Source organism: Nelumbo nucifera, chromosome 1 (assembly GCF_055504915.1).
Source record: "Nelumbo nucifera cultivar China Antique chromosome 1, China Antique-T2T, whole genome shotgun sequence".
Classification (NCBI taxonomy): domain Eukaryota; kingdom Viridiplantae; phylum Streptophyta; class Magnoliopsida; order Proteales; family Nelumbonaceae; genus Nelumbo; species Nelumbo nucifera.
The window spans coordinates 124899754-124918587 of record NC_142649.1 but is presented as its reverse complement, the minus strand read 5'-3'; the positions used below and the strand labels follow the sequence as shown (position 1 = coordinate 124918587).

The 18834-nt window shown below is 37.6% G+C and overlaps 2 protein-coding genes across 9 annotated transcripts; one reads left to right on the top strand and one right to left on the bottom strand.

Moving 5' to 3' along the window:
- Nucleotides 1–295: 295 nt before the first annotated feature.
- On the top strand, nt 296–10875 carry LOC104609741 (long-chain-alcohol oxidase FAO4A-like). 8 transcript variants are annotated; one of them, XM_088894160.1, is made up of 5 exons: nt 1480–2445; nt 2540–2683; nt 3020–3255; nt 3340–3609; nt 8858–10875. In XM_088894160.1, exons 2-5 carry the CDS (start codon nt 2626–2628, stop codon nt 10712–10714), a joined length of 2421 nt encoding a protein of 806 aa, XP_088750286.1. In that variant the 5' UTR covers nt 1480–2445; nt 2540–2625; the 3' UTR covers nt 10715–10875. The 8 variants fall into 8 exon arrangements, with proteins under 8 accessions (XP_088750288.1, XP_088750289.1, XP_010274418.2 ...); XM_088894157.1 differs by having other exon boundaries at nt 2978–3255; XM_088894161.1 differs by having other exon boundaries at nt 1480–2481; nt 2572–2683.
- Nucleotides 10876–14678: 3803 nt separating this feature from the next.
- Nucleotides 14679–16560, bottom strand: LOC104609740 (receptor-like protein 51). The gene has a single exon (XM_010276115.3). The coding sequence runs from the start codon at nt 16364–16366 to the stop codon at nt 14999–15001; it is 1368 nt and encodes a 455-aa protein (XP_010274417.1). The 5' UTR covers nt 16367–16560; the 3' UTR covers nt 14679–14998.
- Between the last annotated feature and the right edge of the window lie 2274 nt (nt 16561–18834).

The following is an 18834-nucleotide window of genomic DNA, read 5'->3' as shown; positions in this document are numbered from 1 at the left end:
GGTTGTGAGCCTTATAGCTGATGGGCCTAAAGCCCATAATCAATATGATTAATTAAACTGTCACATGATAGCTTTAGTTGTCATGTGACATGGGGCGAATTTGGGTATGGAGCACCTAATCTTAGAAGATAAGATCCATCTCTAATTAGAATCCAGATCTGATTTAGATCTGGATTATCTCCTAATTAGATTAGGAGATAGCTCCATAAGAGATTATAAAAGAGGAGGGGGCGGACTAGTCCAAGGCAACTTTATATTTTTGCAATTTCTGGTCCTCTCTGCACCCTTTTGTCTCTGAATTTTTTTCCACTTCGACCTCAACTATTTGGGACTGATATAGATCAGTTTTCCTCTGATTTTTGCAAGAAAAATCTTCCCCAGTTTGATCTAAGCAATTGGATTGCAGTTTTGCTGAAAACTACGTTGTTGAATTGGCTTCAAGAGTACACAATGCCATCTTCTGCGGAGGCTGATTTTAGGTCTGATTTGGACGTAAACTTCCACTTTGGGATTTGAATTTGTGGTAACTGTATCAGATTTACATATCCTTTTTTGTTTGGTTTCAAATCTAGTCCGATTCAATGCAAGACCAATCTTTGAAAAATGTAGTTTTTCAAAACATAGGGAATTCAATTCCCAAAAGGATTAGGAAATTTTTGAAATTTTGTGCAACCATCTAGCATGGTTCGAGCATCCATATGATGGATCATAATCCTTCATTCAATAAAGAAATAATCAAGTTTCATAATATATTTTTTTTATTTATATTTTAAATTTTAATTTATTTATAATTGGCTTGAGCCAAGTCAAGGTTGAATAGCTTGTGAGTATTGAGCTCAAGCTGGAGCCACCCAAATTAAACTTGACTCATCTCGACTCAATTACACCAGTGGACTTGGGACCTTTGGATTGAAGGAGGATAATGAAGAAATGTTTTTTGTTTTTACATGATTTCATTTCTAAACCATTTATAGAAGATCGGGGTTAGCTTTGTCATTAGAAATAATTTATGTTCTAATCAGACAACTTATGTTAATGATTACTAACAGTGATATGATAGAGGGTAAGAGAAATATGAAAAAGCGACAGGAAGTCTTAAATAAGGGAAAATTCCCGATCAGTACCCTATACTTTGGCTCGAGTGACAATTTGGTCCCTAAACTTTAAAATGCGACAATCTAGTACCCGAACTTTCAAAATGTGACAATCCAATTCCCGAACTTTCAAAATGTGACAATCCAGTACATGTCGTTAACTAGTCTATTAATCAGCCGTTAAGTGACATTCGAAAAGTCAAAAATGCCCTTTGAATGCCATCTAATTCTCTTTATCAACCATCCAAACGTTGACACAAAACTGAACAGTCTCAAATCCTAGCCTCTTCTATTCAAAAAAGTTGGTGACTATTTAGAAGAATATAGAATTTGGGACTGTTCATTTTATTGTCAATGTTTGGGTGGTTGATAAAGAGAATTAGATGGCATTCTTAGGGCATTTTTGACTTTTCAAATGTCACTTAACGGTTGATTAACGGACTGGTTCACGACAGGTACTGAATTGTCACATTTTGAAAGTGGAGATATTGGATTGCCACATTTTGAAAGTTTGGGTATTGAATTGTCACATTTTAATGTTCGGGGACCAGATTGTCACTCGAGCCAAGGTACAAGGTACTGATCAAGAATTTTCTCTTTCAATAATAATCCTAAAGTAAAAAAAGAGAGCAGTCCACATTATTTTCCACTACGTATGTCAACAACTTGGTTTTCTGGTCAAGATAATATTGAGGACAATTACTCTTTTTACCCCAAGGCCATGGTAAATAGCAATATTTTACCATGGCTGTATTCTGCCCCTTGAGTTTTGGGAGAATGATGGTTCAGCCCAGGATCAGAATTTGTAGGCCCAAAGTACTGTTGGGGTAGGTGCCAACTCGAATTGATGCCAATTCACGGGCGAGAGTTGATGCATAAAGTGTTGGTTGTTGACCTTTTGAACGTTAGCTCTACAGTAGAAAGCGAAATATCAGAAATCTGCATTGGGCTTGTCCATACTTTTCCATGAATTTTTTGTTTTTGTCTATAGTACACACTTGTGGGGCCAATTAATGCTTTTTTTTTTTTGTTTGCACTCTTACTATTGTCGACCACATAAAAAACTTCTTACCAAAAAAAATAAAAAAAGAAAGACCGCATAAAAAGCTGCTTTTTATCATCCTTCTTCAATCTTCATATTGATGAGACAGCGTGGAGTACTGATTCAATGACCTTTTTGGGCATCTGAGATACTAATACAGCACCTGTTGCCTGCTTAACCACCTCTGGGGTCTGGAGTCTGGACCGAGGTTCCCTTGGCTCTGCCTTCCGTATGGAGAGTGGCGAGGCTCTTAAGGAAACGTCATCATTTTAATTTCTTTCCCTAGATCTGCGTCAACTGATAACTCTGGTGTTCCTTTAGTTGATTCAACTAGTCATTGATAGAGTATGTTATTCCACCATGAGAAATTTTTTAATCAGTTTTTCAATGACTTCCATTACAGAGCTGTTCCTCACCACTCTGTTTCGTATGAAGTTGTTCCTCACCACTCTCCATACGAAAGGCAGAGCCAAGGGAAATTGATAGAGTATGTTATTCCACCATGAGAAATTGTTTAATCAGTTTTTCAATGACTTCCATTACAGAGGTAGGGTGCTTTCTTTCGATCATTTCACTAATCCATATTTCAACCAATCATGTTAATTAGTTAAAGTCTTGCTTAATTTTCATTATATATAAAAAATAAATATTTTATCTAACGGAGGAGTTAATGCCTTGGTCAATTGCTGCACCAAATAGCTAGGACTCTTACTACATGAGTGAGCACAGGTTGGCATTATTTTATTATATTATTGGATCAGTAGAGATAAAAAATGAAGGTAATAGGACATACGGAGATTGCAAACCATATAAAAAATGGCTTTTCATTATTTATATATAGAGAAAGCTGGCATAAATCAGGATGCTTCGGAACTTTGTGAAGGGCTCTTTCAATCCTCCACTCATTGCAAAAGAAGAATGGAGAAGAATCGTCCTGCAAATCTCAGCTATCCAGAGAAGACAACTACTGTGAATTCACTTTCTTCTCGCGAAATGCATTCATTATGCACATTGTGTGACACCCTTTTGCCGTCTATCAACCATTCTGCCACTGACGAAGATGATTCTCTCTCCAATTTTTATTGGGCTTCTGCTTCCACCACTGCAACTCCACAACTTGTAAGAACATAATAACAGAAATCTCTCTCTCTCTCTCTCTCATTTTCTTGTATTTTTCAATATTTTTAGCTTTCGAGAATGTAGGTTGCAGGAATTATAACTGAAAAGTTACCACTTCCAAAGGCGGGTATCCTCCGCTTAACTCTATGGCTCCTCTCAACATGGTTCGGAACGTTTATATTGACTGGGAAATCCAGTTTGTCAACTAAATTCCCCTACTTCCAGAAATTCTCTCAGGTTTCACAGAAGAAACGGGAGGAGATACTTCTTTCATGGTCAACCAGTTCATTTAGCTTGCTGAGGATGTTGTTCAAAATCTTCAAGCTTCTCCTTCTATTCGTCTTCTTCACTCAGGTACAATACAACTCCATTCCCTTTATTAAATCGTTGAATGGGATAGTAGGCTGGTTTATTGGCTATTGTTCAAACTCTCTCAGACTTCTGGCATATTTTAATTTCAATCCCCAAGAACAAGGGTATCAAATTTAAAAATAGAAATTGCAAGAAATTAAAGCAAAATTAACAAAAAGAAAGATTTAAATCAAGTTTTGCATTGTTTGAGACAGTAAGATATGCAAATTTTAGAATAGCAAAGCAAGGACTATATATGTTAATTGCAGTTTAAACCCAAATTAAGCAAAAAAAAAAAAAAGGTGGAGAATTATGAGGATGAAATAATGGTATAGATTATTTCTCTCCATTCAAAAAACTACTCTCAGTGCTCCCTCAGCCCTCTAAATTCTGTTATCTATTTTCTTTTTAATGTTTTGAAAGAATAATAGCATTAAACCTGGGTTTATTAGGACTTGTAAGATATATGAAGAACTATTGTCTTTCTTTATTGATTTTCATGAATATATAAACAAAATATTTGAAGAAATTAATAATTACTTATTTTCCCCGTTTCAAGGTAATTACTTAAAAAATATCTATTTTATGGATAATTTATACAAAAGATATAGGAATTTGAGGGTATTTTAAAATTGAATTATAATACTTTAGGGATAATTCAAAAATAAAATTATGGGATCGTAGTATTTTAAAAATTTAGAGATATTTTAAATATCAATATTAAACCTAGATATATTTTACTAATTTACCTTCGGGTTCGGAGAATTATATACAAAACCTGCCCCTGCCCCATACCCGATTTGAGGAAAAATTATTTTCCATGTCCCTGCCCCATCTTTGTTTAGAGTCGGGGAAAACCCACCCCATTCGGAGCGGGGCGGGGCGAGGCCCCGGTTTTACGGGGGAAATTGCAATCCCTACCAAACACACTTTTAACTGTAGGGATATCTGTATTCTATTTTTATTTTTTTAAGATAATATGGGAAACAAACCGAAAAAGGAATTTATATCATCCCAACAGAACATGTCCCACAACATTAAAAGTATCTCTCAATAATAAATAAAGATGTTCCCATAACACGCTAAGAAGTACTTGTGGGGCGTGTTGTATAGGGCGCTAATTGGAACTCCGGAGAAAGGACTATCTCACAGTACCCACGAACCATAATAGCATGTGAGGCCCATAAACTTTGGGCGGTCCCATTATTTATTATATTTGACTCTTTTCTTGAGCAATGTCTATGACGATAAGGGTATGATACTGTTTTTCTGGGCAATTGCTAGATTGTATAAATGCTAGTAGACGGTTTGATTGTCTGGGTTAATAGGTTGTTGACTTATCCAACGATTTTTGGTAAGGGATCAGGTTTAGGGTAAAACAAAATTGATTGTCTAAATGGCTCTCAAGCTCAACAGTCCAACCGTCCAAGTTAACGGCAGTTTAAAAACCATAATTTATAATTTTACTAATTCCACTTTCTTCTTTCTATTCGGAGTATTTTTCTGCCTCGATCTCTCTCAACTTTGGTTAACCTTCATTTTGGTTGTGCTTGTGGATTCCAATTACTGTACATAAGTGCATTTTTTTTTTATATCCGTTATATATAAAATCAAGATTTCAATCAACATGCCAAAACATCACATGGTATGCATTTACCAATCACATAGTCTACTTACTTTTGGAGCAGTTATGTGCCTTGTCACCTTGCCTTAGTTAACCTTTCATTTTGTTTTTCTTTCTCGAGTTCATTTGTGGTGTATTGACTAATATTTTTTACATATTAAATTAAGATTTCAACTAATTATGTTAAAAACATTACTTGACCTATTTATCTTTTATTGGTTCATATTTAATAAGGTTAAAAATGTAAGCTGTGGCGTAACATTTTATCAATCAATGGTTCACATTTTTTGTTGCATGGTGCAGGTGATGAACCATAGATTTTGCCTTCTCTTAGGTTATGGTTGGTTTGAGGGAAAAGGTAATGAAAAGAAGGGAAAGCTAAAAAAGGCTATATAAGGTTTGTAAAAGTTTCCCTACCTTTTCCTTCCTTTCCTTACTTTTTCCTTTAAACCAAACACAACCTTAAGGTTGTTTTGTTGGTAGTGCAATTTCTTTTGCCCTAGTATAAATGCACGGAAGTGCAAATGAAAATTCAGGTTTACTTTGCTTTGATTCAGATTTTATTTTACTTATACAATGTAAATAAATAAAATAAGACATAAGGAAAAATAGAAATAAATCAGAATTTGCACTTCTATTTTTTAACTAATACTAATGATGCATTGTAAACAAACTAGGCCTAAAGAATAAATGGAAAAGAGTCCTGCTATTGTAGCCTTTTATAAGAGTGTAAATGCAAATATATTCGGCCAAAATACATATGTCCCTCTAGACCCCACATTGGCAAGAGCCTCATCCGCTTCTTTGTCCTTTTTATTTGATTGTGATTGATTTAAATACAAATTTAAAGAGTGGAATTTACTTTTTCTACATTGACCTACTTTGTGTGCAAATTCTCCCATTTTGAAATAAAAAGCAGTCATGAAAAAATTAATTCATTTTTCAGTACATAGACATATCCTTACCAAACACAAACAGAAGCAAACTTTGCTCCCATTTTGAAAGCAAAAAAAAAAAATAGAAAAAGAAAATTTACTTTTATTTTCAGTGCAAAAATGTATTCTTATCAAAGATTAGAAAATTTTTGATTCAGAGTACAAATTTGCTTTGGGTCAGCATCTGTACTAAAGTACTTAAAGCCTAAAGAGGAAAATCCATTATGTGGTCCACTCTTCTCCTTAGGTTGTGTTTGGTTTGATATAAAATAAGAGAGAAATGGAAAGCTAGCTGAACAGAAGTTCTTAAACCAAATACAACATTAAGCTGAAGTTTGGATCAATTTGATCCAATGAGATTAGTAGGTCCAAACTAAACAATGGAACCAAATTGTTTGGGTTATGGTTGAGTTGGCCAAGGATACCATGTGGCAACCTCCGCATCCATCCTCTATCTCAAGCCATGTCAACACCACGTGTGATGGAAGAGTGCGATTAAGAAGGAGTGTCTTGCACGGACAAGGAAGCGAATTCTATCGGGGAAGAGGAAACCTCCCGAAGACCTCAACAAATGACCTCATCCCGACAATCTCGAGAGCCCTATCCACCTGGAACACAGACACCCAACTATAAATAGGTATTCCCCACTCGAAATAAGGGACTTTTGAGAAAAGACTCTTGGAATATCTCTCTACATTATCTCTTTGGCCCGGACCAGCATTATTTCAACATGCTCAGCTCGGTCACCTCTTTTCTATCCAACTGACTTGAGTATCGGAGTACCTACTTGGGGAACAACTCCTCGGGCCTCTGACCTTTCTCCTGGTTGCAGGTCTTAGTGTGTGGCTTCATCCTTCCACTTCAACCTTGTCTAGCCGGCGGGATTATCTAATTGTGTCCTCGGTTTGGAACACCTCGGATCAGACAACATTAGATTGGCGTCGTCTGTGAGAAGCATACAAAAAGTCATTTCCCAAACACCTTTACGTGCACTAAAAGCAGTCATGCCTAAAAGCACATATGATCGCTATAGAGCCTGTTCCCCATTTTGGGGATCTTGCTCACTTCATAGCTCTCCACCTTAGGAGCCCCAACATCAGACCGCATTTGACCCCGCGCAATTCCGAGTCATGCAGTAGAAAATCAATCATATCCTATTCATGATGGAGACGTTGGAGCAACCAGCTCGTGTCCCTAAGCCACTCGCCCTACCACGCAGGCACCTACTATAGCCGTTCCTCACACCGATGACCCCAAAAGGTGCCACAAAGATGGGCACATGGCCCAATCTGACCACGACCATCTAGAAGATTTGACTCCCCAGCCCGACCACTTTCATTTAGTGTCCCCATAATAATGGTCAGCACCGACTATTTCTCTCTCTCTCTCATACCTTCAAGGAAGAGCCATAGCGCTACAGCAATGTGATTATCACCCCAACCAATGGTGACAGTGGGATTTGATCCGCAAGTCTCATTTAATATGTACAACCAGTCAGAGAACATTGAAAAAATTAGATATAAGTGGACTTCAATTTACTCAGAAATCTGAAATTGCAGCCCCTTCTACTATATTAGTACCTCCCCTAAAACCACATCCTATTCGTGGATTTGACATCAATCCACGGTCAGCAGTCTATCCCTATAAATCTTAACTCCACTATAGGGGTGGACTGAACTATAACATCCCCCTATGCATGGATAAATTAGGTCAAGCATAAAAAGAATAAAAATAGAGAGAATGACAGTTCAATCCATGATCAAAATTTTTAGGCCCAAAGTACAGTTGGGGTAGGTGCTTATCCTACTTTTCCCATATCCTCCAATTTTTTTATTGCATTTAATAGGATGGTGGATATAAGTTTCTTGTACAAACAATTTCCAAATCAGACTATCAATTGGGCCAAAGCAAAATGCATGTTGATTTTTGGCATGGACAGTGTTTTTATTTGAACTCACATATACTGTGACCACTACTGTGCTGTACAAAATTTTTGCCACCACCAAATCAACACGGAGAGAGTAGTGATTCAACCAACAAGTAAATCACTCGGTGTATTGAATTCAACCATGTCTGTATTTTGATGGACAGTCACAAGAATTTGTGTGATGATGGTCACAGCGCAGAGGTGAGCTTGTTTTGTCTATGCCACCATTCAAACACTCATCATTGTAGAAACATGGACATATAAAACTGAGGATCATCACTTAGCCCGGCTGGGATTTCCACACTGATGATTTGGGCTATAGCCTGGACCTTGAAATATATATGTGGCATATAAAATATGTATGAAATATATGCTATAATTTATATATACAATAACTATATATTATATATGATATTTGGAATTAATTTTTATGACCTTAATAGACAAGCATTTGTTTTATATAGCAATAGATATATGTTATATGTGTCATCTTCTAATATATGTTAGAGGCCTGAAAACCCAGTCCTAAGTATAAAATGCTTGAATATTATGGATAAGTTTTTAAGAAGTATTGTTTGGATAAAGTTTTGCTATTGAGCTTTAGAGCTAATATGAGATTTGGTAATAATTGCTTCTGAAAAAGCCTTTTTGAGCCCCAATGGCCAATGCAGAAAGCCTGAAATTGGGACTGTGCTTTTGGGCTTTAAAAGCACAAACCCTGAAGATTATTTGGTTCCTCGGTTTTCTAATTCTTGTATTTTTCAGGTGGACGAGAAGAATGAGAACCCATCATGGAAGGCTCTAGGCTACTGTGGTCCAGATCCAGATTTCAAACACCAAACTCAAGCATCCAAAACAGACCAAGATGATTTAACTTCAGAAGAAGAGGAGAAAAAAGAAGAGCTCTTTGGGCCTCTCTATAGACGCCTCATCAATCCAAGGCACCCAAGACAAAGTATCGCAGAATACCTTGAACAATCTGGGTTTCCTGTCACAATAAACCATTTTCATGGAAACAAGACTCCCTCGATATCTTCTCCTTCTTTAACTATAAGATGTGATGCAGTCGTAGTGGGATCCGGGTCTGGTGGCAGTGTAGCAGCTGCTGTTCTTGCCAAAGCAGGCTACAAGGTGCTCGTCTTAGAGAAGGGAAAATACTTTGCAAGAAACAATCTTTCACTTCTGGAAGGACCCAGTCTCGAGCAAATGTACCTAGACGGTGGTCTCACAGCCACCGACGATCTGGGCGTCTTCCTTTTTGCAGGCGCCACCGTTGGTGGAGGCTCCACGGTCAATTGGTCTGCTTCGATACGAACTCCTGGTCATGTCATGGAGGAATGGTGTTACAGTCACAAGCTTGAGTTATTTGATCGCAAGCCTTACAATAGAGCCATGGATGTCGTCTGCAATCGAATGGGAGTTCAAGTTGATACTCGGGAAGAAAGCTTTAACAATGCAGTGTTAAGAAGAGGGTGTCTTGAGTTGGGCTACCCAGTGAGCAGAGTCTCGCAAAATGCGCCAATGGATCACTACTGTGGGTGGTGTGGTTTTGGGTGCAAGGACGGAAAGAAGCAGGGCACCGCAGAGACATGGCTGGTCGACTTGGTGGATTCAGGTAATGGCGTTATTCTTCCAGGCTGTGAGGCCTTGAAGGTCTTACATGAGAGAAAGAGGAGGAACGACAGAAGCACAGCCATTGGGGTAGCTTTCAGATTAGATAATGGCAGTGGAGGACATGATATTTGTGTTGTTGAATCGAAGGTGACAGTGGTTGCTTGTGGTGCTCTAAGAACACCTGTACTGTTAAAGAGAAGTGGATTGAAGAATACCAACATCGGAAAACACCTCCGTGTTCATCCAGTTGTGTTGGCATGGGGCTACTTCGCTGATGAACCAGCTTCATCAAATGGTGATGAGTGGGTCAAAGATAAACGGAGCTATGAAGGGGGCATACTCACATCAATGTCGACAGTTGTTGCAGGGTTTGAGGGCTCCGGCTATGGTGCAATTCTACAGACCCCATCGTTGCACCCAGGTTTGTTCTCAGTTCTGATGCCGTGGGTTTCAGGTGCTGACTTCAAAGAGAGGATGTCTAGGTTCTCAAGGACCGCCCATGTGTTTGCTTTGGCGAGAGACAAAGGATCAGGTCAGGTGAACTCAGAAAGCTCGCTGAGTTATCGACTGGATGCCATAGATGAAGAGAATTTAAGCAAGGGAGTAGAGAAGATGCTAAGAATATTGGCAGCAGCAGGGGCGGAAGAGATTGGAACCCATCATTGTGAGGGGAGGAAATTAAATGTGAAGCGAGCAAGCAAAGATGAGTTTGAGAAGTTTGTGAAGGAGGAGAGTGGGAGGAAACTGGGGGGGCTGTCGACGCCGGTGGCTTCAGCGCATCAGATGGGGAGCTGCAGGATGGGTGTCGACCGGGACAAGTCAGTGGTCTGCCCAAGAGGAGAGACATGGGAGGTGGAGGGGCTCTTTGTGGCTGACACCAGCGTATTTCCAACTGCACTTGGTGTGAATCCAATGGTGACTGTCCAGGCCATTTCTTACTGCACTGCACACTCCGTAATTGAGTTCCTTGAGAGGAACGACAAAGCCAAAGATGGCGGTACATTCTAATTGAAACATTCATAAATCTATTCAGACAGTCTCTGATACATAAAATAGTAAGTCAATTCTTCTTCTTATATATTTTGTAACAGGTCAGGTCAAATTGAACCTCGTACTTTAATTGGAGCTATATATGCTGTTTCTTACTTCATTTGTTTGATTTGGGGAAATTAGATTTTGCACCTTCTCACTGATTTGCACTATAAATTCTCATTGATTTGTTATTATTTTGTATCTGCACATAGAAATTACCCAAACCAACAGTCGAGGCAATAGATTAGCTATCAATATTTTCTATTATAAGCACATACATAACACAATCAGGCTCCACCATAAAACCGATCCAAGTTTCAAAGAGGGATGTCAATGGACACTCTGGATTTCCTGCTCAAACACATTTTTCACATCCCTGCCCACAAGATACTGAGATACTACCGTGCATTTGGAACATCTCCCCATGAATAAGGGTGATATTCCCAATGCGCGCCTGTAGTATCCTGTGGGTAGAGATGGCGGATGGGGGAGAAGTAGGAGATTCGGATTGGTCAATGGTTGGCATGTTTTAGGGAAGCATGCGCAGCAAATTCCAGCTCAGGCCTCAGTTGGTCAACTTGATCCGACCTTCAGCAAAGTTGAAGAGGTATAATGGTCGTCCAACCGAGTCTGATCAGCACATTAAATGAGCACTTTCAAATATTTTTTATACTTTGTCCCTTCAACTATTTTGAAAAAGATTAAAAATAACTTTTAACAGTTGTCAAAATATTTATAAAATACTGTAAAAAGGGGCCTCATAAGCCATGGCCTATAAACATTATTCCATGGAAGGAGAAAATTTTGGGAAATGATTTTAGACCCATTCATTGGGGCCCAATATATAATATATATGTTACTGAGATGACAGAGAACCTCACAATAACTTCCTTTCTTTCCCTTCTATTTATATCCTTTTTTATGTGTAAAATATAAAATCATACTTCTCTAGGTTTTGATATTAGCAAAAACCTCCCCTATAATTAATTTTCACAAAGTATACAATTTCCTCCTTTAACTTTCTAAACAAAAAGGCTGATGTAATATTTATTATATTCTTTTCAAAATACCAGTTTTACCCAAGGTTTTTAAAATCAAACTGGATAATGAACCATTCAGGGGTCCGATTCCTGGGTTGAATGGTCTGACCGTTCGGATCGAATATATAGACCATTTTGACAAAAAATTAAAAAAACATAAAAAATAAAAACAGATAAAAACCGCTGAACAGTTCGAATGATTCAAATGCCCAAGTCAATGATTTACTGACCAAATCAACAGTTTTTGGCCAAAATGATGATTCTGGGGTAAAATGGACCGGTTCCCAGTTTTCCGGTTCTGTCTGGTTTTGAAAACCATAGTTTTACCCTTAAAAACCATTCCTTGATATGTATATTTATTAAAATACCCAAAAAGAAAATTTATTTCAATTCCTCAAACAAAAAAGTTACTGTATGCGTTAATAAGACCTGGGTAGCGTTCCATTGTCTGTCCAATTTTCAGTGTGGCAAAACAGCAAGCAGTTCACGAGCCACCGACTCTCTGAAGAGTCTACGTAACCAGATACAAATTAGTACAAAGTATAAGTTCTGCATTCTACATATTTGTATTTATACTCTTTGCAAACTGAACCTTAATCTCAACATTATTCAACACTTAACGAGATCTCACATGCTTGAAGAATGAGATATGTAAAACCTTCAGGGTGGTGGATGCTTCTTTCCTGCTAAAAAACAAAACCCTTTATTCTTAGTAATAATTTGATTCATAAATCATTAATGGATTTCTAGAATATCATCTGACATATCGGTTTGGATAAAGCAAGCAAGAACATTGAAGGTTTTTGGAGCTGTTTTCTTTGGCCTCTTACTGTGAATTTTATTTTATTTCTGAAGTCAAACCGTTTGGGCTTCTGATTTGTTAAATTGAAGTTTCGGATTTTTTTTTTTTAAGAATTTTGGTTATGACACATTCCTAATATTTCCTTTATTCAGGTAAAGCTAAAAAAAAAAAGAAAGAATAAAATCTGGTAGATTTCGGTTTTATTTTGATATAGTTGGTTGAACTTCTTTTGTGATTTGAAGGGGGATTGGCATGGCTGCTGGTCTTTGGATAGGCCAAGGGAGTTGTTCAGCAGATAGCAATGAACACTTTAGCTGTTCAGCAGGCTGTGAAACACCCAGTCTATACCCCCACTCCAACCGCATCTTGCCTGTGAATTTGGCATCGCGACCCCCAACATTCTCCCTTCAATTTCTTAGTGGGCCCCATATATTTTATAAGACTGGTTGGACTGGAGTCTTAAAAGACCAGAATAATAATATTCAACTGTTGCATCGTTTATAGGTTTGAGAGATTTTGCCATTACGAGAGAGATTATGTATGTGTTTGTATTTGATTTGTTTTCAAAACTGAGAAAAGTATTTGATAAATTGTTTATGGACAACTAGGTGCCATTAACACCACATCAGCGGAACAATGAATAAATGTTCTCAACTATTGGAGGAATGTTTGGTGTGTATATAAATAAAATTCACTTTTGTGATATCAATACCTACGGATGAATATAATGGAAAAAATGCTGATTTGGCGATGATATGACGGCATTTTGATAAACGCCTATCATGAAATGTCCATGAAACAAAATACATGCTATATTTATCAACGGTGGCAAACACAAGTATACAAGGTACGTGGTGAAATAAAATGCTGCAATTTTCAATTGTATAATAATACCATAATGGTGGTAATGGCATTTTTATAATTTTAATGATTTTATTACCAGAATGAATATTGAATGGGAGTAAGGATGCAAATGGATCAGATCAGATTCGAATCAAGGTATATTTGAATAGATCTGACATTAACAATGTTGGATGCGATCCGATCTAAAAATTTGATCGGATTTGATAGGACTTGATTTGGATTCGAATCTTATTGATAAGTCGGATATTCGGATCTGATCAGATCCGACTTATTTTCTTTAAAAATTAATAAATTATTAAAAGAAAAAAATAAAATATACTAATTTAAATAAAGTAAAAACAAAATATACAAGTATTTTTTAATTATTTTCATCATATATATATAATTTTTTTGATAAAAAATAAATAATATAACAAATTTATAAAAACATAATATGAAAAATATATTTATAAATAAATAAATAATATAGATCAGATCTTCTCGAATCCGACCCAAAGGTAAACAAGAATGATCTGAATTCAACCAAATAAGATCGGATTTCAAATTGGATCATGATCCAATCCATTTGCACCCCTAAATGGAAAGTATTTGTACATTGTTTTCAGAATCACAAGCGAAGTTTTTATTAACATCAAAACACAAGAGAGCTTTTTGCGATTGTCAGAAAAACTCAATGAGAGGTTTTTATATTTACCCTTTTTTAATATATATGTGAGAGTAATTTGTACAAGCCTAGCCGTTAGCCCCTAGATAAGCTTCAATTTCCTTGAAACAATAATAAAAAGTCCTGGTGATAGCAAAATAGGGACAAACGTTCAGGACAGACACAGACACCGGTTCAGTATATTGGATTTGTACTTTGGATATCAAATTGACTCTGAAGTCTGAACATGGATATTGAAATGGGAACCATAAGCCCATCACCTACCCAAATGGACTGCACGAGTCATGTTTCTGAAAATTTAGAAAGAAAAATAAAGCAACAAGTTAAAAGACAAGCACAATAGGGCTGAAGAAATAAAAACTATATATACCTAGAATGGTATTAACAGAAAGAGGTAAACAAAAGAGAATTCAATGCTTAGTTGTTTACCCATAACAACACTAGATTTACTTGTAATAAACAATAAAAAATCCTCAACTCCCCTCCCACCCACCATAAGAGAACATCATTACCACCATGGAGCATCTCTGAGTCAGAATGACAACAGCAATGAAGAAAACAATTTCAAGATAAACAACAAAAAAGCTCCTCCAATGAATCATCGGCCACTCTTTTACATGTATGGCAACAATAATACAATCCATAGTAACTACACTTTTAAAAAATGGTAACAGAGAGAGAGAACTCTTCTTCTCCAGCTGTAGTAGAATGAAAGAAATAATTATACATATAAAAAAAAGAATTACACCCCTTCAATGATTTTCCACCTTTATCTTTTCTTCCCTTTGCATCCACTCCTCACGAGTCATGATTAAACAAAACCAACTTATAATTCCTAAATTTCTTTTTTTTCCCTTTTATGTAAAAAGTAAACTAATCTCTACTTTCTTTCATCCACACCTCTTTGAGAGAAGAACCAAGAACACAATTAGAAAAATTATAGATGAAAGCCCAATTGCCACTCCAAGAACAATCTTACTTGGTCCATGGCGATGATCATCCTTGGATTTGCTGCTACCATCTGAACTTTCATCGTCGTCGCCGCTGCTGCTACTGTCGTATGAATCCGATGACCGGGCCGGTGGGGGCGACACAGGAAACCCATCTTTGTCACAGGGTGCAATCCCGAGCTTCAGCTTTGACGAAATAATCGTGTGGTTGTAACAAAGATTGCTATTGCCACCTACCTTGAACACGACCAACCTCTTTATGAAAGACCCATTGAAGGGCATGATCCCCTGAAAGTTATTGTTCTCAAGATTGAGATACTTCAACTGCTTCATCTCTGAGATGAACTTCGGGATGGTTCCATTGAACTGGTTCGAGCTCAAATCGAGGTGAACTAGACCTGGAATCTCCGACATTGAGTCGGGTATAGGACCCGACAATGAGTTCGAAGCAAATGAAACATTTGTAAGCGATAACAGGTCCCCCAGCGAAGTGGGGAGCTCACCAGAGAGCGTGTTTGAAGAAAGATTCAAGAACTCAAGGTCGCCGAGAAGTGTTAATGAACTGGGTACCCTTCCTTTGAGTCGATTACCAGATAAATCGATATGGGTATAGTTCAAATGCCATCTTTTGGGGAGATAACCAGTAAGATTGGCGTTTGAAATCGTTACAGACCTCAGCTTCTTCAAGTTACCAAAAATGACAATCGGTCCGCTGGCGTTAACTGTCACTTGAGAGACTGTTAGATCGGTGAGGTTCTTTAAGCGGCCGAGAAAAACGCCGGTCAGCTTACGGAGGCTGTTGATACAAGAGAAGGAGCGGAGGCTGGCGATGAGCTCGGCGGGGAAGTGAACGGGCTGGATGGGGCAGTTTAGGAATTCGAGATCTTGCAATGTGCTTAGAGATTTCAGGGCGGTGATGGACATTTCAACGTCATCGGAGCAGTTGACGAGGCGGAGAGAGAGGAGGTGGCGGAAGGGCTTGCCATTGTCGCAGAGAGTGGTATTGTGGAGGGAGGGCTGAATGCAGGGGTCCTTGACGGTGGGGATATTGAGAGATTGCAGAGCAAGGAGCTGTTTTGGATCAAGGGTTGATGGAGCAGATGGCGATGTTGAAGGTTTTGGAGCTGGAGGTGAGAACGAAGGTTTTGTAGGCGTTGGAGATGGAGCTGAAGGTGAGGGCGATTTGGTTGGAGAGATTTGTGGTGGTGATGGTGAAGTTGAGTTGTGGGAGAGAGAGGAAGAGATGGTGACGGTGGAAGATAAGAGGAGTGCTAGTAAGATGAAAAGGAATGGAGGTCTGGGTTCCATTGCAGAGAGAGAGAGAGAGGATTTTGAATTATGATGGCTCTGTTCCTGTTGGGAGTGCAATCGAGGAGTTTACTTCGCCTGCTTTGTTAAAGAACAGTGGATTGAGCATGAAGAAGGGGACAGTTGGATTTGGAGTGTCTATGCTGGGCTCTCTGGTATAATATCAAATATTATTACAACTGGACTGGCGGGTTTTTGAAGTAAGGATTACTGATTTTATTATTTATCTACAGGCAAAGGCAAAGCTGGGTTGGGTACACATCAGCTGTAACACTAACACATTCTTGGGGGCCCATTTACTCGCCACGTGGCTCAGCTAAGACCACTGAGATTCAAGTCATAATGGGTCCACATGATGGCGGTGATCTCAACATCACATGGAGAATTAAGAGGGTCCAGCGGTCAAACCAGCCCCAGACCCGATAGAATCCACCCACATTCAGTGGTTCATTAATGACTCATAAACTCAAATCCTAACCTAATCAATCAGATTATTTAAGTGGCTATCTGTCCAGAATTAGATGGGGTTTTCACAATTTTGATGGGCATTGCCATAGAATTTGCTTCAAGATTTTAGAAGGAAGAATGTATGTAGATTTCCAACTCCAATCCAAGACTAATCAAATCCTTAATGAAGTCATAATAAAAAACCCTAATCCCCAAATTGGGTCTGTGATGGCAGTTGATATTTAGATTTGAGGGATTAAAAACAACACCCTAATTCTGGAATATGATGTCCACCTTCCGAACTCAACTCTGCAGTCTGCAGCTAAGAAAAGATCCTTTTTTTTTTAAATTAACTCCAAAAGGAAAGTGGAGAGCAGAAAGGTGTCGTAACTGGTGCATTCTCGGGCTTTGCTACAGGAATGGACGGTAGAGATGGTGTTGCACGTGTGCCTCACATTTATTATTTGTACCAATAAAAGAAGAAGATTTGTATGGTGAATGAGGAGGGGAATTCATCCAGGTCCAGAGAAGTATCACTCGAGGCTGGTTCTTTGTATTCAAGCCGTTCAAAACAGAATCAGGGTTGTGTATGCATACCAATCCCGATGCGTGGATTAGCTGCTTTCATGGAAGCAACTCAGAAATACACTGAGCCAAGCAACGGTAACTTTTCATTTTTCAATGTTACCCTTCTAAAGTGACCGTTGGAAAAAGGGTTGGATCTTGATCGGGTCGATGCATTTCTAGGTCCCCATTCGGATTCGGATCTGTTCCTTTTATACATTTGGGCAATATCACAATACATATTCAAAGTCAGATATAGCTGTTGATGTGTTACATGAAAAAAAGTACATTACGCATAGATAATATTACAATAGTCTAGAATATGCAGATATTTAAAATAATCTATTAATTATACATCAAATAATATATATATATATATATATATATAACTATTTTTTATACTTTTTAGATATTTTCAATTTTAGGAAAAAACATAGATTTAACAAGTTTCAGCTGCAGGTATAAATTAGAGGCCCAAACTATTAACTCAATATATAAAAACCATAAAAAAGTTTGGATGAACAGTGAATAACAACTTATTGATCAAGAACTTATAATGGCAATTATGGGACCATTAACATTCAAATGTCCCTTGTACTGTTCCATACGATGCAGCCATGCCACATGCCCATGACTTGAGATATCGATACGATACACCTATACTGAATATATCATATATTGATATTTTGAACCTTGATTCAATCTATTTACTTTTACTTTGTCCAGTATTCAAGTTTTTGTTACACAAAACTGCTACTTTGCTTGTAATGGTTCATCATTCATGAATTCTCCCTCAATTATCATCAATATTTTTGGGGCCACAATTGTGTTGTTTTGATCTACGAAAAACAATAAACTTTCACTACTGTGTCACACAACAAGATTGTTTCACTTTGAACCGTTTGGACTTTTGGAGCCATAGACAACCAATTTACTTACTAGTTTCTATGTCTAATTGTCTATGATTATGTAACATTCATCAAGCGTAAAGAAGCAGCACGGAAATCAAGAATAGGGATGAGCAAATGCGTAGGTTCTACCTAGAACTGAATAGAACCAACTTCAAACTAGTCTTGAACCAACCCTATCCAATTTGTTACAGGGTAGGGTCCGGTTTCAAATTCTTGGAACCGACCCGATGAACTGACTTTGGTCGGCCTTGGTGGAACTAATTTTGGAACTGAACTTGTCTTGAAATAAACCCCAAAATATTTTTAAGGATATAAAGATTTAAACCCAAGCGTTCATGGTTATAAAAGCAATGCTCTCACTTCACTATTGAGTTACTTAAGTGATTTGATCATTTGTTTTCATTTTAATATTTGAATGTTTATAATAAATAATATAAAAGGTAATATTTATAAAATTTAAATTATAATGACACATTTTGAACAATATATTAATATGTTATGATCATCTACATATTAATATTAAGTTACTCAATTTAATCAATAAAG